This window comes from Mustela nivalis (assembly GCF_964662115.1).
Source record: "Mustela nivalis genome assembly, chromosome: 5".
Classification (NCBI taxonomy): Eukaryota; Metazoa; Chordata; class Mammalia; order Carnivora; family Mustelidae; genus Mustela; species Mustela nivalis.
The window spans coordinates 79,955,752-79,981,613 of NC_139024.1; the positions used below are offsets into that span (position 1 = coordinate 79,955,752).

The following is a 25,862-nucleotide window of genomic DNA, read 5'->3' on the forward strand; positions in this document are numbered from 1 at the left end:
TTAAATTTATATTCTGGAAATTGACAAAGTTAAAATTGCCCAAGATTACAGACATTCCTAATGGCTACCTCCATTTGAAGTAAACTTATCTCCAGAGATAAATAGACAGTGCTCTCAAATAAAACTCTGAACTCATTAATAGTTTCCTATGATCCTTTATAACAGAGGAGGAATGAGAGGGAACATGTATGTGTTGAATTGTTTACTGTGAGCTAAGTAGTGTGTTAGGTACTTTATGTGAAGTATTTGTCTCCTCACGATAGCTTAGATATTTTTTACTTGACTTTTTAGATAAGAGAACGGAACCTCAGAAATTTTGAGTTTGGAACCACAATTCAAACTAAAATTTGTGTCAACACTTGTCTCTTTTTCCCACACAACTGTGGATTTATTTGTGAACAAGAATTTCCATACTACATTCAAGTGTTCTTTATATGCAATAAGTCAGTAAAAATAAGTTAGAAATTACTTAGCAAAATATATAGGAGGTGGCCAGCGTAAGAGTAAACTAAGCCTTAAGCAAATGTAAGCTTCAATCAAAAATAAAAATAAAATTTGAAAGTAAATAAAGCAAAAAAATAATATTTTGTATAAAATACTTGAACTCACACCCAACTTTTCAGAAATAAATTTTTTAGCAGAACCAAGTAACTTTGTGATTGATAAGTATTTATATGATGACTTATTTTTTTATATTATCAAGGCATCTCAAATAATATTATAAAATTATGGCTAAATCAGAAAAATGACTCTTTTATTGACTATTTAGAATTTTTTTTTTGTAGTTGAGAATATTAATTCATGGGGGGAGTGGAAATTTGTAACTCCCCAGTAATGTAGCCACTGTTCTAAAATTTGTCTCCCTGAGAAGAGGTCTGGGTAATTTAGACATGGTCCAGTTTATTCATTTAAATATAAATGCAGGGTGCCTGGGTGGCTCGGTGGGTTAAAGCTTCTGCCTTCAGCTCAGGTCATGATCCCAGGGTCCTGGAATTGAGCCCCACGTCGGGCTCTCTGCTCAGCGGGGAGCCTGCTTCCCCCCTCACTCTCTGCCTGCCTCTCTGCCTACTTGGGATCTCTGTCTGTCCAATAAATAAATAAAATATTTAAATATAAATGCAACTTGCTGTGCTCTGGTTGGCCAGATTGAATAGTACTGTGGTTCCCGCCCAAGGTCAGTAAGAAGCATCACTAAGTACAGGAGACAGAACTCTTTACCACTTCACAAATAGGAACTAGAAGGCCTTAGTTAGTCCATTAGCTTTCATTTAGCACAGCCTTAATTAAGGCACATGATGAACATAAAAAACAAACTAGGATATAGTCCACATGGCCTCTGCCAGGTTTGTTTTTCTTCATTCCTATGAGGTTTCAAGTTTTAAGCTAGGGAATTCTCCAAACAATATAGTTTCTGTTATCATTTTTTTCATTGCTATCCTAGCAGATATTTTAATTATTCTACCATTAAAGTGGCCCCCTAAGATCTTGATGTTCTAAGAAAAGCAACTTTAAAATATTCTTCGAAATATTTCCCCCCAGTTTCTAGAACTATACTCACACAGCTTTTAACATATCGTATTTAGATAAACCATTGACAGAAAAATCCATGAAGAACAAATGAAGTAAAGTGTTTCCTGTTTCTCTTAATAATTAAAACATTCTGAATCCATTGTGTTTTCAACTTGGAAAGCAAAGCTAGAACAATTAAATTTCTGCTTTGAGAAGTGACCATGTCTCACATAGCAAAGTTTCTTTCTGCTAAGCTGTACTTAAAAAAAAAAAATAAAAACAAACAAACAAAAAACATTCTTACTAAGGAGAGGATCCCACACTTTATCCTCCTAGACAGTTGAGTTACTGGAGATACAGCTTTTCATTTTTAGCTTCAACTAGACTTTGGAAAGCATTTAATCCCAGCATGGTCTCTTTTCTTTGATTGGTCTAATAACAAAATACCTTGAGCTTTCAACTGGCTGTTACGTTCTTCTCCAGTGTGGAGAAGAATCCACTGTGGTGGATGTTTATTCTACCAAGGGTCCCCTGGAGTGAATGATACCAGAGTACATGACGTATTAGACATTTAGGTTTCTAAAGCTTTCATTAAACTAATTTTTTTTTCAAATATGGATGGCTAAAATCACAAAATACATGATATTCTTTTATCCTAATCAATTCTCTGCAGATTTAACGCATTTTTTAGAAACACTGAAGACTATTTTTTCCTCCTTTATATTTATTTACGCTTTCCTACTGTCACACAAACATCGCTTTGAAGGTCTTGGAACATCATTGTAGTTTATTTTGAGAGGTAACAGCTTGGGCAGAATCATGCCAAAAATAATAGAGTACTTTATTCAGGATCCATAACAGGATAATAATGGTTTTCTAGTCCATGCTCAAAAGCTGTAACTTTTGCCATATAGAAAGAATAATTTCTTGGGTGATGAACAAGTATCTGCTTGAAGAACTTTATTGCAGTTTGTACTATGAGAAGTGTAAATAAGTGTTCAGTTAAATTAGAAAGAAATATTAATGTAATAACTAGACCATCAGTAAAATTAGCTAACCACGGTTAGTGAGCGCAGTAGTGTGTTCATTTATTTCTTACCATCTTGGTTTCAATTGTTTATTTCCAATAAAAGTAGAAAAGGTGTTATTCGTCTATGTATTCATTCATTTTCATTCATTCTTTTCTATCACAAGTTTTGTCTGTGTCTACTATGCCCAAATGTACTTCCTTAAAAACTCTCTCTCTCTTTTTTTTTATAATGCTATAACAGGTATACACATGGTCATAGCTCTTTTTCTTCTATGAAGTAATTGGGAGGGGAAAGAAACATTCCCTATTACAGTAATTTCAAAGTCAGTAATTCCAAACAGTTATATTTCATTTTTGTTTTTTACAATATAAGGCTTACATTATTTTCTGTCTATGGTAAAGAGTATCAACAGTCCTAGAGCAAAAAATAAAAGATATTTTACAAATCATTTTTGTAAACATCATTTCTCCCCAATTTACAGACCTTTATTATTTTTTTAAGTTTTTATTTTAACTCCAGTTAGTTAACATACAGTTTTGTATTTGGTTCAGGTGTACAGTAGAATGATGCAACACTTCCAGACATCACCCTGGGCCCATGACAGGGGCCACCTTAATCCCCATCCTCATTGCAGCCGTCTTCCCTCCCCTCCGGTAGCCGTCAGTTTGTTGTCTGTAAGGAAGAGTTTGTTTCTTGGTTTGTCTCTCTCGTTTTTTTTCCCTGTACTTACTTTGTTCCTTAAATTCCACATGTGACTGAAATCATTCTCTTATTTCTTTTATTTCTCTTATTTCACTTCTCATTATCCTCTCTAGCTCCATCCATATAGTTGCAATGGCAAGATTTCATTCTTTTTTATGCCTGAATAATACTCCATTATTCAATCTTCTTTATCCATTCATCAGTCAGTGGATACTCGGGCTGTTTCCATGTCTTGGCTCTTGCAAATAGTGCTGCTCTAAGTGTACAGATGCACGTATCCCTTTGAATTAGCGGTTTTGTATTCTTCAGGTAAATACCCAGTAGTGTGATTGTTGGATCATAAGATAGCTCAATTTTTAACTTTTTGAGGAACCTCCACACTGTTTTCCAGAGTAGCTGCACCAGTTTGCGTTCCTGCCAACAGTGCAAGAGGGGTCCTTTTTTCTCCACATTCTTAACAACACATGTTGCTTCTTGTGTTATTGATTTTAGCCATCCTGACAGGTGTGAGGTGATATTATAGTTTTGCTTGTGCATTTCCTTGATGATAAGTGATGATGAGTATCTTTTTATGTGTCTTTTTCCCCCTTATTATATACTAATGTGTTTCTTAATGAAATTATTAGGGAGGAACTTAATTCAAGTGTTACTACAATGGAGGTGTGAATGATGATGATAAATGAACCTTATCAGGTGCTGGTCACAGTATTGATGGCTTCATAAACTAGATGTTGCAGAGTTTTCCCAGAAGATACTACTATCCCCTATTAGGGGATACTACTATCCCCTACTATTCTTTCATGGTTAAGAATACTGACATTTAGGGATACAGCAAACAAATTACCCAACAAGTTCACAAATAGTGTCAGAGTTGAAATTTGGGGCCAAGCAATTGGACTCAAGAATGGCACACCTTTCCGCCTCAGTTGGCCACCCTCTGAGCTCTGAGCCCAGGAGAGCCAAAGGCGGGGCAACACTCCCTCACCCCCAGACTTTATGATAAACTATAGAAATGATCCCTGACTTTATACGCAGATGAGCTCTGTTCTTCATCCACAGTGGGACTTGTGCTTGTGTTTTTGCTCTATTGCGAAAATGGAAATGCATTAACTGTTTCCTCTACACCAGTGGCCTGTCTTTGAGAAGGGGACAGTGTTTGCGGTCTGAGGACTACAAATGTTTGGTCACAGAAGCAGGCAAAACCAAGTGGGCTGGCCCAGCCCTGATAATCCTAACTAACTAGACTATTAAGGCAGAGACTAAGGAAGGAATATAGACAGCAATAACAAAATTTCAGGTCAAATCACATTGATGGTCCCAAACTCAAACTGAGTGATGCTTTATCCTTTTTCTCCCTTAGTGTTGACAGCGTTTTTAGTATAAATTTGGAAGAGACTTTAAAATGTTGAGAATAAGTTTGATTTGCAGGCTATCGAGACTCACTTGATCCGCAAGTCTAGTACGGGGCTGACTTACATCGCAGAGTGGAAAGGGGGCCTCCTGGAACACAAGATGGGCCACTTGACCTGCTTTGCTGGGGGCATGTTTGCACTTGGGGCTGACGACGCTCCCGCAGGCCTGACCCAGCACTACCTGCAGCTCGGGGCTGAAATTGCCCGAACCTGTTATGAGTCTTACAATCGCACCTGTGAGTACCTGTGATTCTCTTCCTTTTCAATCTATTCCCACAGGCTTTTATTTTGTTCCGTAAGGAACATTGTCACTGCTGCCATTAAAAGAATATCCACTGTGCCTCGTGAAAGTAGAAGCTTATGATGAACATTATAAATGAGTTTATATATATATATATATATTTTTTTTTTTTTTAACTTCAAGAAGCACTGCTTTTCTACATAAAAATATCTACCCTTGGTTTTCTCAAGGAACAGGAATTGAAGCCATACAGGGTTAAGCAAGTCTAATTTATTGACCCTGCTTTAGGTAAAAACATGGGGTAAGAATCTCTGTCTCAGGTGCAAAAGAAACTTAGTATTTTATAAACCGTTATTAATCTTTTCAGTATCTACATGAAATAGAGTCTGGCTCCCTTCTTATAAAGCAGGAGTTTGAATAACAAAGATTAAATAGCCTTTCATGATATAATGATATAGAATTCTCAACCACTTGTTTTCCAGCTAACTAATGAGGGGTGTTGTAGTGCCTTGTACCTTCCTGGGGGACACTTAGTAAATGGTGGTTAAATGAAAGAAATAACAGATCATGGCAATGTTCTAAAAAGGACTCTCAGATGACTGTATTTTAAAAGTATATTGAATTTTGTTTATTATAGGATGTTTATAACCATTCCTTACAATGATTGTTTTGGCATCTCTCTTGAATGTTATAGAGTACTTTCTAGTTTCATTTAAGCTGTAGAACTGAGCAGTGTCTAAGACAATAACCCTTTCACCCTCGCATGCCCTTTAGATATGAAACTGGGACCAGAAGCTTTCAGGTTTGATGGCGGCGTTGAAGCCATTGCTACGAGGCAAAATGAAAAGTACTACATCCTACGACCAGAGGTGGTTGAGACTTACATGTACATGTGGCGACTAACTCATGATCCAAAGTACAGGAAATGGGCCTGGGAAGCCGTAGAGGTGATGTTTTAATTTGTTTACATTTCTTTGACATAAATGTCTCAGGAAAAAATGCTCAGTGATTTCTATAAATTTAACATATCAATTTTTCTATGATTTATAAAGCTTTGGAGGAGGGTGGGTGCACAGGGAGAGGGGGAGTGAGAGAATCTTAAGCAGGTTCCATGCCTGTCACAGAGCCCAGTGGGGTCGATCTCATGACCCTGATCACAAACTGAACTGAAATCAGGAGTCAGCCACTCAGCTGACTGAGCAACCCAGGCAATCCTGATATTTGAAGCTTTAATCAGATTTTTTCCCAATTCAAGAATGAATGTTTTCAGTTGTTCTTCTACATTCCTGGCATCAGCTTTGCTTTAGGTAACAGCGATATTAATATACCTATTTTGATACTGGAGGAGATATCAAGAAAGGCATATTATAAAATTAAGTTCCCACAGCCATAGAAATAATGATCACTGAATTCCACAGTTACTGACAACTTGGGGTAATTACCCCCGCCTGTTGTCTGTTTCAAGAAACCACTACATTGGTTTTTTTAATGAATCTTTGGGTATTGAAATGAAAACAGACTTGCACTTAGACATTAAATCTAAATAAAAAAGTAAACTGAGGCGAACTCAAAATTGTCCGAAAAGAAGAGTCTATTCAAAAACAGCAGAGGAATAGCAGTTCAGCAGACTACAGGTGAGTTTGTTGAACATTCGAGGTAAGCTGTATTTATGGACAGGGAATGTAAAGAAGAGAGAATTCAGTTAACGTAGGCTGTTAAAATAAGAAACAAATGGGGACCAGCTCTGAGAATTCCCTGAGCAGGCAAAGCAATCCAGTCATACAAATAAAGCTCAACTGAGCTATTTTGTGAGATCAGCCCAACCTGGGTCATTTCTCGTTTATTCGTCTGAAAACCATAACTAAAACTTCCCAAGTGGTTGATATAAGGCAACCCCTGGCCAACTCCCTATCATCCCAATATTACCAGTTTTCTGTAAATCTGGCAAGTACGAGAAATCAGTCTCTTGGTCGTTAGGTTTTGTTTTCCTAAGAGCACATGTGTAAGATTTTCTGTTTTCTGTCTTTGGTTCCTGTTTCATTTTAGATTGAAATTCTTTCACAGAGTAAATTAGTTACTTAGGTCTAACTTTTGGAAAGAACCCATAAAAGAACTACTTTATGCAATAATATTCGTTCACTGATCTCAGGTTTCTCTGAATATCGATAAGCTTTCTGACTATCCAATGCACTGTTCGAATGATCTCCATCACCCCTTAGGTCTCATCCTAGAGAACAAGGCATATCGTCTTCCCAAACTAATCTGGTGAACACCATGTGCTGGTGCCCAGTAGCTGCACGTTCTAGAATGTGCATCAAATAATGTTAATTTTAAGAGCTATCATTCTGGAAGGAATTGTGTTGGGAGTACTGAGGAGATAAGAACAAGCCAACACTTTAATTATACTCACTGTTACAAAATTAGCTGTCTTTAAAACCTGACCATTAGAAATAACTTCTCAGGAAATCTAAAATGAACAGATTGCCTTTGTGTGAGTTATAACTAATATCTTAGGAAGCCGTAGATGAATCTTGCTTATTACCCTCTTCGTGTAGCGTGTGCCTTATCACTAGTCATTAGTCATTTTAAGTAATAACGATTCTTTTGGCCTCTTTTTGTCTTTTATTTCTTGTGAAGTTTTCTAATTATGTTTAGTCATTGGTAATTCCAGTTTCTATAAATTTATGTTTTCTCCTCTGAAAACATGTATAAAATTTGAGGTTCATCTAAGCTTTGGTGATAGGAAATTATTTTCATTTTTAATAGGACAGCAAAATAATTAAGGCTAATAGACACCTTGCAAATATCAGTTTATATTGAAAATATCAGGAATAAGGTATTTCATCAAGTGTAAAACATCCTAATTGATAAGAAACACCATTATTTTGTATACCACTAAGAAAGTACTACACTACCAATTAAATTATGACATGCCAATTTTAGAGATGTTAAAATGTGAAAAATGTATGACAGAAAACTGATGCAAGAGTGGAAATGAGTAAATCTCTGTGGCCTGTGGATGGGAAACTTTGGTTTGCTTGGTTCTTCAGGGGAGCGTGCTTGTTTGTGGGGTAATAAATTGGTTTAGGGGTTAGGATTTTTGTCTTTTTGTGTACTGATTTTTGTCTTCTGTTAACTTCTAGTGTAGGATATGATGTAAGATTGTCTCCCTGTGCCCAACATAGACACCCCCAAACCCCTCCCTCACTTTTTGCCACTAGTGCTTCAGGTATAGTGGGGAAGGGAGAGTACTGCGACACTTGTATTTTTTAAACCACAAAATGCTCAACAGAGGTAGGGTGGTGGCTCTCTTTTCCCTTGTGTGACATCCCCTCGACCCTCCTTTGTTTCAACTACAGCTGCAAGGACCACTTCCCTGCATTCCCCCCTCCACCCCCCTCAGAGCTGAGGTAGCTTCTCAGCTTCTCAGCTACCTCAGCTCTGAGCTTCTTCCTAGGCAGCTGGCTGTGGTCAGGGGAACGGGAGTGTTAAGTCCCCGGAGGGCAGTCCTGAACCAGTGAGGTTTTAGAGTTGATGAACAGCTAGCCCAGTCTTTCCCTTTTGCAGAATAACTCTGAGATGTGTTCTGTGTCGTTCCTCAGGGTTTTCAGTAGGAGGCAGCCTTCATGGCCCACAGCTGTCACCTGCTCGGTGCATTTCACAGGCTCTTCTCCCATCCCCCATTCACTTGCTCTGCTCATTCCCTTCCTGATACCTCCTCCCTTAAAAACCTTCAGCATCTGACCCTTGTCTCATGCTCCAATTTTAGGGGAACCCAAACTAAAACACAGGAGTATATCTTCAAAATCACATAGACTAGCCTTCCACTCAAAGTCAAGACCTCCTTGTAGCATCTTTGCCAGATGGCTTTTCCTCATTAGTTCAAGGACTTTGTAGTTTTAAAAAAGAATATACTACTGGGGCACCTGGGTGGCTCAGTTGTTAGGCATCTGCCTTCGGCTCGGCTCATGATCCCAGGGTCCTGGGATTGAGTCCTGCATCGGGCTCCCTGCCCAGCCAGGAAGCCCGCTTTTCCCTCTCCTACTCCCCTTGCTTGGGCACCCTCTCTTGCTGTCTCTCTGTCAAATAAATAAATAAAATCTTTAAAAATATATATATATATACTACTAATAGAGTAATTCCATTTTTTAATGGCTGCAAGTGTTAAAAAGTTACTTCTTTTGAAACCAGAATTTACAGTGTTTTGTATTCTAGGGGTCCCAGGGGAAGAAAATCCCTTCTCTCTTCTACACTTCATCTTCTCAGTTACCTGAAGACAGCACATTCTGTCCACTGCTCCATCCTCATCCATCATTTCCCTCCCCCTCCTCGTGACACGTGTGGTCTCTCAGGGCTGAACAGTGTGACTCAATAACCTCTCTTCTGAGTGTTACTTCCCACAGTTGGTGGTCCAACTTGTTTTTTTGGTAGATTGTAAAAACCCCTGGCTTACATCAAAATTGCAGTCAAATGATATTAGCAACTATATTAGTTCCTATCAACACATCGACTTTGTTTCGTCCTTGTGTTCACCCATACTTGCTATTTGCAAAGTATTTGTCAGTCATCTCCCTGTCTTCTAACGAAGCATCCCTTTCAGCATTCTTCCACTGATACACTAGAGAAGCCTGCTTTCCACATCTTAGCAAAATTTCTGAGTAGCAACACTGAACAATCATAAAGTCGAACAAGATATGAAATTATGTAAGCCAGCATATAGTACTAGGAACTTCTCCACAGGTTACCAACAATCCGTTAATCACAGATGTTCACACACTCGTGAATCTACTTGGTAAAAATAACATTTACCTCATAGTTCTTTTGCATCTTCTCAGTAATGTCATGGAAACTTCGTTCAATTCCTCCCTCTTATGTATAATATTCTGTTAAAGCTCTACTATAAATTATGCCTATGTATTCATATATGTGTTGGTAAATATGGATTATACAATGTCGATACATGTGTATGTATGGATTATGTGATGTCTCCCCTGGTCCATAGCAGATAAGCCTTATAGAGGGACTTTTTTTTCCTTCTTTTTTCACACAGTCTCCTAAATCTGACCTTTGCCATATGGACATTCTGGCTCTCAGAAAGAGACTTGTCTTCCCAGTTCCTGCTTCTCCCCTCCGAGGCTTGATCCCTATTTGCAGGCTCTTTGATATGTCTGTTTTGCTTAGGTTCTATGAATGAGCTCAGGCCCAACTCACCCATTCAGCCCTACTTTGAGCATTGTTCCCTAGCATTGTTCCAATTTCTTGGAAATCTCCCTGGATCAGCGGTTTGTCTAACCTGTTTAACCTCAAGATAAGACAATGTTTTTCTCTCCCTTCTGACTTACAGTTTAATTCATGCTGCTTGCTCTGCTCTTCCCTTCCTCCCCCTAAAGAGGTGCAGTCACTTGTGGTCTGGGTTTGTTTAGAGTTCCAGCTAACTGTAAACATTTTCCTGTTTTTCTTTTCTCTGCTATTAGCACATCCCAGCCACATATGGTCGCTAATAATGTAAACATCTACGTAAAATCGAGGTGGTCCCTATGCCTAGAGTCTGAGAGTCCCAAGAACAAATTGCAGTAAAATGATGTCCTAATCAGACTACAGCATAAATACATGACTGCTCCCACTGTCGAGATACTGTAAAGCCAGGGGCCTGGGATGGGTGCCCGGGTGGGCTGCTTATCCCCAGCTTCATAATCCTAAAGTTTTAAAATTTAGATTTGACATGATGGTTTTTCATTTTCATTTTCATTTTTCTTTTTTTTTTTTTTAATTTTTTTTAAGATTTTATTTATTTATTTGACAGAGAGAAATTACAAGTACACTGAGAGGCAGGCAGAGAGAGAGACAGAAGGAAGCAGGCTCCCTGCTGAGCAGAGAGCCTGATGCGGGACTCGATCCCAGGACCCTGAGATCATGACCTGAGCCGAAGGCAGCGGCTTAACCCACTGAGCCACCCAGGCGCCCCATCATTTTCATTTTTCAAAAGTAAAAAATAAATTTAAAAAGCATCTTTGGCATTCCTCACCCTTATTTTTTTTTTTTTTTTTTTTTTTTTTGCCAAAAACCTCAAAAAGTGAAAGTAGCTGGGCCTCTCTAAACCTCTGAAAGGTCCCTGTCACACTGCGAAGTGTGTCTTCATCTTGTTTTATTCTCACGACAACCCCGTGTTAAACAAAGGGAAGCTGCCTGGGTCGGGGAACATCTGAGGCCCCAGTTAAGGAGTCTAGGGCCAGGATTCAGCCCCCTCTTCTGAGATTTTAGAATGTGTTCTGGGCACCTTATGGCTCACCACGTTAGGACTGAGCAAGAAAAAGAATGAGGGTGAGCTGAAGTGAGCGGAAAACAGCTGGGCATTGTCCACCCCACAAAACAATTCTTTCCCTATAATTGAAAGAAGGAGGGGCGCCTGGGCAGCTCAGTGGGTTCAGCCGCTGCCTTCGGCTCAGGTCATGATCTCAGAGTCCTGGAATCGAGTCTCTCATCGGGCTCTCTACTCAGCGGGGAGCCTGCTTCCCCTCCTCTCTCTGTCTGCCTCTGTCTCCTTGTGATCTCTCCCCTCTCTTTCTGTAAAATAAATAAATAAAATCTTAAGAAAAGAAAGAAACAAACGAACAAAGAAGGAGCTTATAGAAATTTCTGTGGGAGAGAGGAGTATCCATTTATCATGCATGGTCTTCTCATTAGCGTATCACCAAAGAACTTCAAGGGAAGAAAGCAAGAAAAAGTTTTGTTGTTAAAATCTTTTTTGGGAAATGTCTGAAAGTAGGATTTAATTATGTTCCATAACAACAAACATCCATTTCTTCTAAATCCCGGGTTGTTTTTTGGTTTTTTTTTTTTTTTTTTTTACTTTTTTACAAATAATCTTTGGCCTACTCCAATGAATCCGGTATTTGACTTTTTAATCAAAAAGAACTTCTGTCTGAAAAAGGAAGGAAGGAAAAAATAATAGGGCCTGGAAGTTCATTTCTGCAGGCTTCCGCCTGCTTGGTTTGTTGTCTGCAACAGAGAATATAATCAGAGCAGTTTTTAAGTTTATCTTATTTTCCCAGTGACTTTTTAAAAGTACCTAATCATGAGATATTTTCTTTATTCATGTAGCCTGCAAGTTGTTAGGTTGTTAAGTAAGTTTTCATTCTCACACTGCCCAACCCATCTCTTTTCCAAATACTCATTATAGTCAGAGAAGTTCAGGAATGTAGGATTATTTCTCTCTAGACAGTTAAGAAGTGGAGTCATCCCATTTTCTTCCATTCCATACCAAAGAAAAGAAAACATTTTTTAGAAATAGATATCAGCCACATTTTTTTTTTTCACCGCTTTCCATTTTCTTCTTTGATATCTGTCACCAATATCACTAATTTACCATCACTGTTTACAAAATAAGATACTCTGGGTATCTTATCTAGTAGCAGCTGTTTTGGGTCCAGTACACTTTCTTCGTTATTGGGGATTTTTTTGTTTTTGTTTTTGTTTTATTTGACAGACAGACAGGCAGGCAGAGAGAGAGAGGAGGAAGCAGGCTGAGGAGAGAGCCTTATACAGAGCTCAATCCCGGTACCCTGGGATCATGACCTGAGCTGAAGGAAGAGGCTTTAACCACTGAGCCACCCAGGTGCCCCTTTATTGGGTTTTATTCCCATTTGATATTAACAGTCTCTCTAGATCGAGGTTCAGTAAACTTCTCTAAGAGCCAGTGGGAAGTGGGCCTGGGAATCATATGCAACTATAGGCATACCTCATTTTACTGTATTTGCTTTATTGTGCTGTGCACATACTGTTTTGTTGTTGCTGTTCTTTTTTTACAAATTGAAAGTTTGTGACAACCCCGTGTCAAACAAGTCTAGTCGGTGCCATTTTTCCAACAGCGTTTACTTGCTTCATATCTCTGTGTCACATTTTGGTAATTCTAACAATATTTAAAACTTTTTCAATACTACTACATTTGTTATGGTGATGTGTAATCTGTGATATTTGATGTTATGGTAATTGTTATGGTGGGCCAAAAAACTGCACCCTGCTAAGACAGAGAACTTGATCGATAAATGTTGTGTTCTGATGCTTCCACTGACTAGTTGTTCCCTCATTTCTCTCCCTCTCCTGGAGCCTTTCTATTTCCTGAAATACAGCAATACTGGCATTAGGCCAGTTACTAGCCCCACAGTGGCCTCTAAGTGTTCAGGTGAAAGGAAGAGTCACACATCTTGAAATTTAAATCAGAAGCTAGAAATGATTAAGTTTAGCGAGGAAAGCATGTCAAAAGCCAAGAAAGGTCAAAAAGCTAGGACTCTTGTGCCAAACAGCCACATTGTAAGTGCAAAGGAGAAGTTCTTGAAGGAAATTAAAAGTGCTGCCTCAGTGAACACAGGAATGATAAGAAAGCAGTATGCTGATAGGGGGAACGATTAGTAGTCTGAATAGAAAATCAAACCAGCCACAACATTCCGTTAAGCCACAGCACAATCCAGAGCAAGTCCCTGACTCTGGTCAATTTTGTGAAGGCTGAGAGAGGCAAGGAATCTGCAGAAAAAAAGATGTTGGTTTGTGAAGAGATGTTTAAGGAAAGAAGCCATCTCCATAACATCAAAGGTCAAGGTGAAGGAGCAAGTGTTGACATAGAAGCTGTAGCAAGTCCTCCAGAAGATCTAGAGAAGATCGTTAATGAAATAGCTGCACTACACAACAGATTTTCAATATAAATGAAATGACCTTCTACTGGAAGAATATACCATCTAGGACTTTCATAACTGGAGAGAAGTCTATGCCTGGCTTCAAAGCTTCAAAAGACAGGCCGACTCACTTTTTAGGGGTTAATGTAGCTGGTGACTTGAAGTTGAAGGCAGTGCTCATTTATCATTTCAAAAATCTAGGGGCTCTAAGAATTATGCTAAATCTACTCTGCCTGTGCTCTATAAATGGAACAACAAAGCCTGGGTAACAACTCACGTATTGATGGTATGGTTTCCTGAATATTTTAAGCCTGCTGTTGAGACCTACTGCTCAGAAAAAAAAAATTCCTTTCAAAATATGACTGCTCATTGACAGTGTACCCCATCAACCGAGAGCTGTGATGGGGATGGACAATGAGATGAATGTTTTCATGCCTGCTAACAGAGCATCCATGCTGCAGCCCACCAGTCAAGGAGCATTTTGACTTTAAGCATTTAGGAAATACATTTTATAAGGCTATAGCTGCCATACATAGTGATTCCTCTGATGAATCTGGGCAAAGTCCATTGAAAACCTTGTGGTATTCAATGGTGATAGAACCACCATTCTAGAGGCCAACAAGAACATTCATCATTTATAGAAGAGGTCAAAATATCAACATTAGCAGGGCTTTGAAAGAAGCTGATACCTACCCTCACAGATGACTTTGAGGAGTTCAAGACTTCAGAGGAGGAAGTAACTGCAGATGTGGTGGAAATAACTAGAGAACTAAAATTAAAAGATATGACTGAATTGCCAAATCTCATGATAAAAGTTAAAACAGATGGTGAATTGCTTTTTCTGGATGAGCAAAGAATGGTTTCTTGAAGATGCTATGAAGATTGTTGAAATGACCACCGAGATTTGAGTATTGCATAAACTTAGTTGAGAGAGCAGCTGCAAGTTTGAGAGGATTGACTCCAATTTTGAAAGAGGTGCTACCATGGGTAGAGTGCCACCAAACAGCATTGTGTGCTGCAGAGAAATCATTTGTTAAAGAAACTGTCAACTGTTGTGGCACAGGGAAACCAAAATATTCACCTGCCTCACTTTATCACTATATTCACTTATTGCAGTGGACTGGAACCAAAACCACAATGTCCCCAAGGTTTGCCTGTAGTCAACTCTGCCATTGTAATGAAACAGGAGCCACAGACAATATGTATACAAATGAGCATGGCCATGGTTCAGTTAACATTTTATTTACAAAATGAACAGCAGATTGGTTTTAGCCTGTCATCCCTAGTTTGATAAACCCTGCTCTAGACCACAAGAGGAAATTATTAAAATATATATATATATATCACTGAAAAATTATTTCATAATTAAATGTAGAAGCGTTTCTAATTAGTTGAGATATATTGATATATTGTCTGTATAGTCTTTAACTTTCCATCCTTTATTTTTTTTAAAGATTTTATTTATTTATTTGAGAGAGAGGTAGGAAAGCACAGAGGGAGAAACAACCTCCCGGCTGAGCAGGGAGCCCAATGTGGGACCCCATACCAGGACCCTGGGATCATGACCTGAGGCAAAGGAGACACAACCAACTGAGCCACCCAGGCAGCCTAACTTTTCATACTTTATATGCATTTGCATTTTGTGTTGCTTTTTTTTTTTTAAATTTTTGCTTAAAACTCTTCCGTGTGTATCATTCAACTTTTTATTTCAATTTGGCAGTTTCATGATAAAAATTGGTGACAAGCAATTTATTGAAATTTGTTTTCTTCTTCCCCCTCTTCCTTGTAACATAGGCGCTGGAAAATCACTGCCGAGTGAACGGAGGCTATTCAGGCCTAAGGGATGTTTACCAGAGACACGAGAGTTACGATGACGTGCAGCAGAGTTTCTTCCTGGCAGAGACACTAAAGTAAGTAAAACAGCTTCCAAAAATATGTGGATGTGGCTGGGGTACCTGGTCAGATCTTCCTTGCAGTTGCCTTTATCAGGAGCATAGTCAAATAACAGCAAGTCTGACTGCTTCCAAAGGTCTCTCTCCATGCATGGCAATGATTGTGCCTGTGTTTCCAGTCATTGTATGTCTGATGCCTGGGGACTCCTCTGTCGGTTTTCCTACACTAACACCCAAGCACAGGGCAGCTTCTTCATTCCGCAGTAGTGACTGTCTCGCCTCAGGGTTTTGCAATTCCTGAAGGCTGTCCGTGATTCTCCATAAGATGAGTGGAGACATGGCTGTGTCTTTATGCTATCACTGCCTGACAGTCTCCTGGGCCTCATATACTCATGTTTCTCTCTCCAGATACTTGTACTTAATATTTTCGGATGATGATCTCCTTCCGCTGGAACACTGGGTCTTCAATACCGAGGCACATCTTCTCCCTATACTCTGTACGAATAAAAAGGAAGTTGAAGTCAATGAAAAATAAAAAGACATTTTATATTTTACTCTGCTCCATTCCCTTCACTGCATACCTTAATAATTCTTTTTCTGGTGTTCAGGCACATGATTAATTTTTATCAATAGGTCTGTGATTATTCTAAGTTCTAAAATTGTTTTGCAGTCTTTTATGTTTATTATCATAGGCATAGATGGACCTAAATTCCTTATCATAACCTTTATTATTCAGTCAGTGGATCACAGGTTTTTACTTTTTCTTAAGTAATCTCTGGAGTTCATGAAGGTACATCATTTTTATTACACTGAATAGAATGGTATACCAGTGACCTCTTAATTACAATTTCAATTTGACTGCAAAACTTTTTCCTCCTCTATGAGGAGATGACGTCTGCTTTAAGCTGTAATGTTTTGCCATGTTGCAAAAAGCCATAATAATAAATTAAATATTAAAAAAGCTTTTTCCTTTTCAATTTTATGTTAATCTGGTTTGTCTATCCACCAGAGACAGATCTTATAACTGTGACAGACAGCCTCTTTATGCGGGTCTATCATTATTTGATAGAATGTCTTCTAAAATACTTCACTCACATTGTAATTCAAATTAGAATGTCATCCCAAAGGATCATCTCATGTTGACCTCATTTCATTGGAACCACAGTATATTTTTGTTGGTTAATTATATTAGTGTTTCCTAATTTGTGAATTAGTTCTCAAATTTTACTTTACATGCCCTGTGTCATTTCTGGATCATGTCCTGGTTAATTTCTTCCATCCCCTACCACACGAATGGAGCTTTCAAGTTTTGCAGAGCTCTGCTATTACTGAATTATATTTTTGAAAGAAAACAATATAACTTGTAATGTGTTAGCTTTTGCTTTTAACTGAGCATATGAAGAAATTCAGTCTCTCTAAAGAAAGGGTGAGTATTCAACATGGTTTTTAGTTTGTATTTTGTCTTTAGGTTTCTTTCACGTTCTCAAAAAAATCATTGCCTTTGGTTCAGATTTTTTTCCAGATTTGATAAGGGCCCTTTCTCAAATGTGATAAATTATTTCATTTCAGTTTGTGAAAGCAGAACTTAACTCTGAGAGAATCTTTGTTAATGTGCCTATTCATGGTCAATTGAAGAAAAGCTAATAAACTTTTAGGCTAAATAAGAATATAGTACATTTTGTCTGGTCAAATTCAATTCAGAGAACCCAGCCTAAAAGCAATATACAGGAATAGACATTCCTAATCCCCAGCAGTCATTTAGCCAATCAAAATAATTACATGATTCTTCATTAAGAATAAGCATTACTTTGAGATATGAGTGGCTTTCCCAAGAATACATTTGGTGGCACCTTGTCCTTTCTCATTGTATTAGTTCATATTCCATATATATACATATACATATGGAATAAATATATATGGAATAATATATATACATATGGAATATTCCTAGAAAGGGCTAATGTGATGATTCATATACAAGGAACAGAGACTTTGAGCACCTACATTTTCAACCTAGAGCAGCCAGATAGCTCAGTGCAGCCCCGTGAATTACGCTGAAGCATATGAAATCGCTGTACATGTAGTTGAGATATAGTCCCATATCAGCAGTTTCATATGCTTCAACATAATGGTTTTTAATTATTTTCTTAGATCTCATTAGACTCAATTGTCTTTAGCTGTTTCAGCATTTGAAAGTGCTTCAAAAGATTTTTTTTGTCTGAAAGGACCACCTGTGTGACCTGCTCTTTTTTCACCCCTGTACATTTGTTTATGTCAAAGAATAAATGAATAAAATTATAAATGAAAAAGATCATTTAGTGCATCATTATTGCCCACATTAATGAGTTCTTATGACCCAGAATAACTGCTTCCACTCATATCTTCAGCTCACCTTATGATATGAATGGATAGTTGACAGTCCTTTTTTCCCCAGGACTTAAAAGCAATGTGTGAGATTGTTGCAAAAATTGGATCATATGTATTTAAATGATAATTTTCACATAAATGTCCTTGGACTAGCAATTTAAATTACTTTATTTTCTTTGATGTTCAATTTGATTTGAAAGAGCACAAAGCTGATACGTATTTCTGTAGCAGATAGGATATTAAAATCAGGTCATATGTACGCACTGCACTATAATGTAACTTTTGTATCCTGATATAAATAGGCAAGGTGATTGTACTACATTTTGCTCTGCCAGTGGCAAGAACAAAGATTTTCAATTCTAAAACATGGATTTTTTAACCTAGGTCCCAAAACACCAAAAATGTAAACAAGATTATTATGGTAACGTACTTTAATTAGTTATATTTTCTGTTAATTATTTTAAACAACTGAAATCCTTAGGTAGGCAATGTCTTTCATTCATTTTCAGCAAAACTGTGCAGTTAAGTTTACATATGTATTCACATCCTGAAAGGAGGATAATTAAAATAGCACTTAAGTTTGTGTTTCTGCGTATGTTTTTGGTATACTGTGCACAATTAATATTACACATATAAGTTGTATGGAATTTATAGAACTCAATGATGTTTGTCATGACTCCTTCATATGCAGTACCCATTCTTTTCATTGATTGTTTTTAATTTGTACATAAGCATATTCTTTCATTTCTGACTTTATATAAATCTCTAATGTTATGGAAAACATAATAGATTGACACATAATTTTTAAAAACTATATTTGTAAAATTTCTCTATTGTGAATAAAGCCTTTTAATATATCTCCTCATTTGTTATGTTTTTCTCCTTTCAAGTAAGTGTATGTATATGTGGGGGGATACATACAATTGCAAATTGAAATAATAGTGATTATTATTAATCCTAATAGTGAATCCATATCACATCCAGAGAATCTTGACAAAGAAACTTTTCTTATTAAAAGCTTTAAATTGCAAAATATTTTGCAGATGCATTTTTGATTAATCCAGTATCTTATGAAGACTGCCACACAGGGGTACTTGGGTGGCTCTGTTGGTTAAGCGCCCTACTCTTGGTTTTGGCTCAGGTCATGGGATCAAGACCTGGGTCTGGCTTCATGCTGAAAGGGCAGTCTGCTGGAGACTCTCTCTCTCTCCCTCTCTTTCTGCCTCTCCACCCTACTCTCTCTCAAATAAATAAGTAAATTTGTAAAAAAAAGAAAAGAAAAGAAAAAGAAAAAAAATCCCAATACATGTTCAACACCAGGGCATGTAGGTTAGAGGTGGGGAGTTGATGGCAGAAATAGCATAAACTATGATCCTTGTTCTTAAGTTTACAGTCCAGTCAAGGAGATCAGACTCAGTCAACCACCAAAACAAAGTGTTTAGTTACCAATTGAATTCTGCTATAGAAGTCCAGGGGAACAGGTGGTTAGTAGGATTCTGGTATTCAAAGGAGCTTAGAAAAGAAAGAAAGCTTCAGCTATGTGACAGCCTCCAATATTTTTGAAAAAGCCTAAGTTTTTTAAATTAATGTTGGGACTTTTTAGAGTGTTTCGACCTTTTGGTTCTCTCTGCCTAGAAATCTTTCCCCAATGTTTTTTTGTTTGTTTTTAATTTTTTAAAATTGAAGTATAGTTAACAAAATATAACATTAGTTTCAGGTGTATAACATAGTGGTTGGACAAGTCTGTACATCATACTATGCTTACCACAACTGTAGCCCCCATTCATCAGCATATAACATTATTATCGTACCACTGACTGACTGTATTCCCAAGGCTGTACCTTTCATTCTCCTCCTTTTCCCCCATCCCTCTGCCCTCCTTCACCTGGCAACCACCTGTTTGTTCTGTGTTTTATGGTCTGTTCCTGCTCTGTTTCTTTTTTCATTTGTTTTATTTTTTGGATTCCACATATAAGTGAAACGATATGGTATTTGTCTTGATCTGTCTTACTTCGTTTAGCAAAATACCCCCAGGTCCATCTCTTTCCTCAGTGTTTTTGTTCCACATTCCTCACTTCATTCAGGTCTCTGCCCAGTTATCACCTTATCAGAGGGACTTCCTTGACAAATTGATACAAAATTCCCCATCACATTTCGTCCCTTGCTCTATTTTATTTTCTTCTTAGCATTTAAGAGCTCACCCTTGAAACCTAGTCTCAGGCTCTTTCTCAAGATGTGGGTTACATGTTTATTTCCTGATTTGCTTATCATCTGACTAGCCCCTTAACATAAGGGGTTAACCCCCATTAGAACAGAAAGTTACTTTGTTTGGCTCTCCTCCTCACCACACAGCCCATCTCCAGTGTCTCGATTAGCATTTAGCACTTGGTGACACAGTGAAATGCCTGGTGAACAGGTGACAATGAATGAATGGACCATATATTCATAACTTTGGTGATGGATATTTGCAAATGTTTTTTAATAAGCAGTAAATTTTGTAAAAATATTAGGTATACCAATATTACATAACACATTTATTTTTTTTAATTTTTTAATTAACATATAATGTATTATTTGCTTCAGGGGTATTGGTCTCTGAATCATCAGTCTTACACAATTCATAGCACTCACCATAGCACATACCCTCCCCACTGTCCATAACCCAACCACCCTATCCATCTCCCCCAAACCCCAAGCAACCCCCAGCTTGTTTCCTGAGATTAAGAGGCTCTTATGGTTTGTCTCCCTCCCAATCCCATCTTGTTTCATTTTTCCCTCTCTTTCCCCAAACCCCCCTCCCTGCCTCTCAAATTCCTCATATCAGAGAGATCATATGATAATTATGTTTCTCTGATTGACTTATTTCGCTTAGCATAATACTCTCTAGTTCGATCCACGTTGTTGCAAATGGCAAGATTTCAGGGTTTTTTGATGGTTGCATAGTATTCCAGTGTGTGTGTGTATCACATCATCTTTATCCTTTCATCTATTGGTGGACATCTAGGCTCTTCACATACTTTGGCTATTGTGAACATTGCTTCTATGAACTTTTGGGTGCATGTGCCCCGTAGGATCACTGTATTTGATCTTTAGGGTAAATACCCAGTACTGCAATTCTTGGGTCATAGGGTAGATCTATTTTCAGCTTTTTGAGGAACCTCCATACCGTTTTCCAAAGTGACTGTACCAGCTAGCATTCTCACCAACATTATAGGAGGGTTCCCCTTTCTCCGCATCCTCGCCAGCATCTGTCATTTCCTGCCTTGTTAATTTTAGCCATTCTGACTGATATGAGGTGGTATCTTATTGTGGTTTTGTTTCATATTTCCCTGGTGCCGAGGGATAGTGAGTATTTTTTCATGTGTCTCTTGGCCATTTGGATGTCTTCTTTGCAGAAATGTCTGTTCATGTCTTCTGCCCATTTCTTGATTAAATTATTTGTTCTTTGGGTGTTGAGTTTGGTAAGTTCTTTATAGATTTTGGATAGTAGCCCTTTATCTGATATGTCCTTTGCAAATATCTTCTTCCATTCTGTCAGCTGTCTTTTGGTTTTGTTGACTGTCACCTTTGCTGTGCAAAAGCTTTTGATCTTGATGAAGTCCCAATAGTTCATTTTTGCCCTTGCTTCCCTTGCATTTGGCGATGTTTCTAGGAAGAAATTGCTGTGGCTGAGGTCCTTCATCCATTTTGAGTGGTATAAGGAAATGATTTCCTGTGAGTGGTATAAGGAAATGATCCAGTTTCATTCTTCTGCATATGGTTGTCCAATTTTCCCAACACCACTTGTTGAAGAGACTATCTTTTTTCCACTGGACATTCTATCCTGCTCTGCCAAAGATTAGTTGACTGTAGAGTTGGGGTCTATTTCTGGCTCTCTATTCTGTTCCATTGATCTATGTGTCTGATTCTGTGCCATTACCATGCTGTCTTGATGATTACAGCTTTGTAAATGGAGCTTGAAGTCTGGAATTGAGATGCTCCCAACTTTGGTTTCCTTTTTCAACATTCCTCTAGCTATTCAAAACCTTTCTGAATCCATATAACTTTTAGGATTATTTGTCCCATTTCCTTGAAAAAAAAATTGATGGGATTCTGATAGAGATTGCATTAAATGTGTAGATTGCTTTAGGTAGCATAGACCTTTTCAATTATATTTGTCTTCCAATCCATGAGCATGGAACATTTTTCCATTTATTTGTGTCTGCCTCAATTTCTTTTATGAGTACTTCATAGTTTTCTGAGTATAGATTCTTTGCCTCTTTGGTTGGATTTATTCCTAGGTATCTTATGGTTTTGGGTGTAATTGTAAATGGGATTGAGTCCTTAATTTCTCTTTCTTCTGTCTTGCTGTAGGTGTATAGAAATGCAACTTATTTCTGTACATTGGTTTTATATCCTGACACTTTACTGAATTCCTGGAAGAGCTCTAGCAGTTTGGGAGTGGAGTCTTTTGGGTTTACCACATAAAGTATTATATCATCTGCAAAGAGTGAGAGTTTGATTTCTTCTTTGCTGATTCAGATGCCTTTTATTTCTTTTTGTCTGATTCTGAGGCTGGGGCTTCTAGTACTATGTTGAATAGTGGTGGTGATAATGGACATCCCTGCTGTGTTCCTGACCTCAGGAGAAAAGTTCTCACTTTTTCCCCATTGAGAATGATACTCACTGGGTTTTTCACTGGTGGCTTTGATGATATTGAGGTATGAACCCTCTGTCCCTACACTGTGAAGAGTTTTCATCAAGAAAGGATGCTGTACTTTGTCAAATGCTTTTTCAGCATCTATTGAGAGTATCATATGTTTCTTGTTCTTTCTTTTATTAATGTATCATATCACATTGATTTTCAGATGTTGAACCAAACTTGCAGCCCAGGAATAAATCCCACTTGGTCGTGGTGAATAATCTTTTTAATGAACTGTTGGATCCTATTGGCTAGCATTTTGGTGAGAATTTTTGTACCCATGTTCCTCAAGGATATTGGTGTGTAGTTCTCCTTTTTGGTGAGGTCTTTGTCTGTTTGGGGGATCAAGGTGATGCTGGCCTCATAAAATAAGTTTGGAAGTTTTCCTTCCATTTCTATTTTTCCTCGAACAGTTTCAGGAGAATAGGTAATAATTGTTCTTTTTTGGTAGAATTCCCCTGGGAAGCCATCTGGCCCTGGGGTCTTGTTTGCTGGGAGATTTTTGATGACTGCTTCAATCTCCTTACTGGTTTTGGGTCTGTTCAGATTTTCTATTTCTTTTTCTATTTCTATTTCTATTCTATTTCTATTTTACTCTATTCTATTTCTTTTTTCTATTTTCTATTTTCTTCGTTTTTCTATTTTATTCTATTTCTATTTTTTTCTATTTCTATTTCTATTTTCTATTTCAGTTTTGGTAGTTTATTTTTCTCTAGGAATGCATCCATTTCTTCCAGATTGTCAAATTTGCTGGTGTATAGTTGCTCATAGTATGTTCTTAAATTGTTTGTATTTCTTTGGTGTTGGTTGTAATCTCTCTTCTTTCATTCATTATTTTATTAATTTGAGTCCTTTCTCTTTCCTTTTTGGTAAGTCTGCCCAAGGGTTTATCAATCTTATTAATTATTTCAAAGAAACAGCTCCTACTTCTGTTTATTTGTTCTACTGTTCTTTTGGTTTCTCTTTCATTGATTTCTGCTCTGATCTTTATTATTTCTCTTTTCCCACTGGGTTTAGGCTTTCTTTGCTGTTCTTTCTCTAGCTCCTTTAGGTGTAGGGTTAGGTTGTATACCTGAGACCTTTCTTATTTCTTGAGAAAGGCTCCTATTGCTATACACTTTGCTCTCAGGACCGGCTTTGCTGTGTCCCAAAGATTTTGAACAGTTGTGTTTTCATTTTCATTTGTTTCCATGAACTTTTTAAATTCTTCCTTAATTTCCTGGCTGATCCATTCATTCATTAGTAGGATGCTCTTTAGACTCCATGTATTTGAGTTCTTTGAAACTTTCCTTTTATAATTGAGGTCAAGTTTCAAGTCACTGTAGTCCAAAAATATGCAGGGAATGATCCCAATCTTTTGGTACCAGTTGAAACATAATTTGTGACCCAGGATGTGATCTATTCTGGAAAATGTTCCATATGCACTAAGAATGTGCACTAAGAATATGTCTTCTGTTGCTTTGGGATGGAATGTTTTAAATATATATGTGATATCCATCTGGTCCAGTGTGTCATTTAAGACCTTTATTTCCTTGTTGATCTTTTCTTGGATGATCTGTCCATTTCAGTGAGGGGGGGTGTTAAAGTCCCCTACTATTATTCTATTATTGTGGATGTGTTTCTTTGATTTTGTTATTAATCAGTTTATATAGTTGGTTGCTCCCATGTTAGAGAGCTGAGCTCACCCAGCCTGTGACTGATCATTTCTATCTCTGACACACATCCCTTTTTTGGAGTCTCCAAACCCAACTGACTCCTGCAGCACTCCTGTGCTGCTCCTCCCAGAGAAGGAAGGTAAGTCTAACCCGATCTGCTGCTTGTTGGGTCCCTGCCCAAAGAGCAGTGGTCTGACTGTGCCTTGGATCACAGTTTAAGATAACTGAACTGACAGCTCACTCCTTGGCTCTGTCTCTGTAGCCAGCTTCCCCACTCCAATACCTGGGAGCTCTACCACACTCAGACACCCCTGTTCTTTTTGTGACCCTGCAGGTCCTGAGACTACATAGTCCCTGCAAGGACTCCACCCTCTGATTAGCCTCTGGAGTGACATCCCTCAGTGGAGCAGACTTGTAAAAGTTCTGATTTTGTGCTCCACTGCTCTCTCACTTGCAGGGACCTGGCCCCTATCCCCACGGTCTCTCTTCCTGTGTGTTGCCTCATATTCACTTCTCCACACATCCTACCTTCCAGAAAGTGGTCGATTTTCTATTCCTAGAATTGCTGCTCTTCTTCTCTTTGATCTCCTATTGAGTTCATAGGTGTTCAGAAAGGTGATGAGTATCTAGCTGAACTCCTGGGACCTGATATATAGATCTCCTACTCCTCCACCATCTTGCTCCTCCCTCCACACTGTTATTTTAAAAATCATAAGGATGAGCATTTTTTTTTCTTGCTGTCTATAGTTGTTTTAAGGAAATATGGAGTAAACATGTGTTTGTGGCTAGTGTCAACTCTCAACCAACAGATTTTTTTTAAAACCACTTGTATGGCCCAGTGTAAATCCATACCAGAAAAATGCAAGTCATAATTTTTCTAATATAGAGTTTTTCAGTGGTATTATTTGAAGAGTCTACTGTTGTTTCTATGATTTAATCTCATAGTCCCTGTCTCATAAGAAAACTATTTCTGCAGTATCAAGTAAAGGAATTGGTTTTTCACTTAAAATAAAGCTATGTGGGAACCTTCTGAATTTAATTATTTGTAACACCGATAATGTCTACTTGTTGCTGACAAAATTTTTAAGAGATTCAAAACGTGATTTTTATTTATACTAATCATCAACCATCCACACAGAGATGGCATGTTGGCAGTCAATACATCTAATTTCTGATAATTATATGTAGACAGTTGCTAAAAATTTTATCAAAACTAGATCTTTTCTCATTTGAGCATAGAGTTCATATATCTGATTGCCATTCCAGCTCCCTCAGTCGTGGCTGAAATGTGAGGCTGGGCAGGGGTAGCTTATTTAATCTTTTTAACTGATTTAATGGCCAAAAGACTGATTTCTGTTTTTTTCCTGGCCCATTCCATCCACACTAGCCAACACATGAGTCATAATCTTCAGGAGATATTTGCCAGGCATCAGATATGCATATAAAGCATCAGAACTACCTAGGAGGCTAGAAAACATTCAGTCTAACTCTCTTATTTTAAATATGAGAAAACAGGGGGGATGTTCGCAAGGATAGGAACTGCTTTCTGTCCTGCTCTATGCTTCCAGACACAGGGATTTGGTAAGAGTTATGCTAATAACAAAAAGAACACTATATGAGAGCAAATATTGTATCCTCCCAGCCACTCCGAAATAAAGGTGTAAATTCAGAGCTCACCCTTGAAAATTGGTTTAAGGCTCTTT

At 37.9% G+C, this 25,862-nt stretch overlaps 1 protein-coding gene across 2 annotated transcripts in view; it reads left to right on the plus strand.

Moving 5' to 3' along the window:
- The window catches only part of MAN1A1 (mannosidase alpha class 1A member 1), a 176,560-nt gene extending 157,880 nt beyond the window's left edge, over window positions 1-18,680 (plus strand). For both annotated transcript variants that reach the window (XM_082730955.1, XM_082730954.1), the window contains exons 10-13: window positions 4,671-4,890; window positions 5,670-5,842; window positions 15,359-15,474; window positions 15,865-18,680. In XM_082730955.1, the coding sequence (XP_082587081.1) occupies window positions 4,671-4,890; window positions 5,670-5,842; window positions 15,359-15,474; window positions 15,865-15,991 (636 nt within the window). In that variant the 3' untranslated portion in view covers window positions 15,992-18,680. The remainder of the gene's footprint in view (window positions 1-4,670; window positions 4,891-5,669; window positions 5,843-15,358; window positions 15,475-15,864) is intronic.
- The last annotated feature ends 7,182 nt before the right edge of the window (window positions 18,681-25,862 follow it).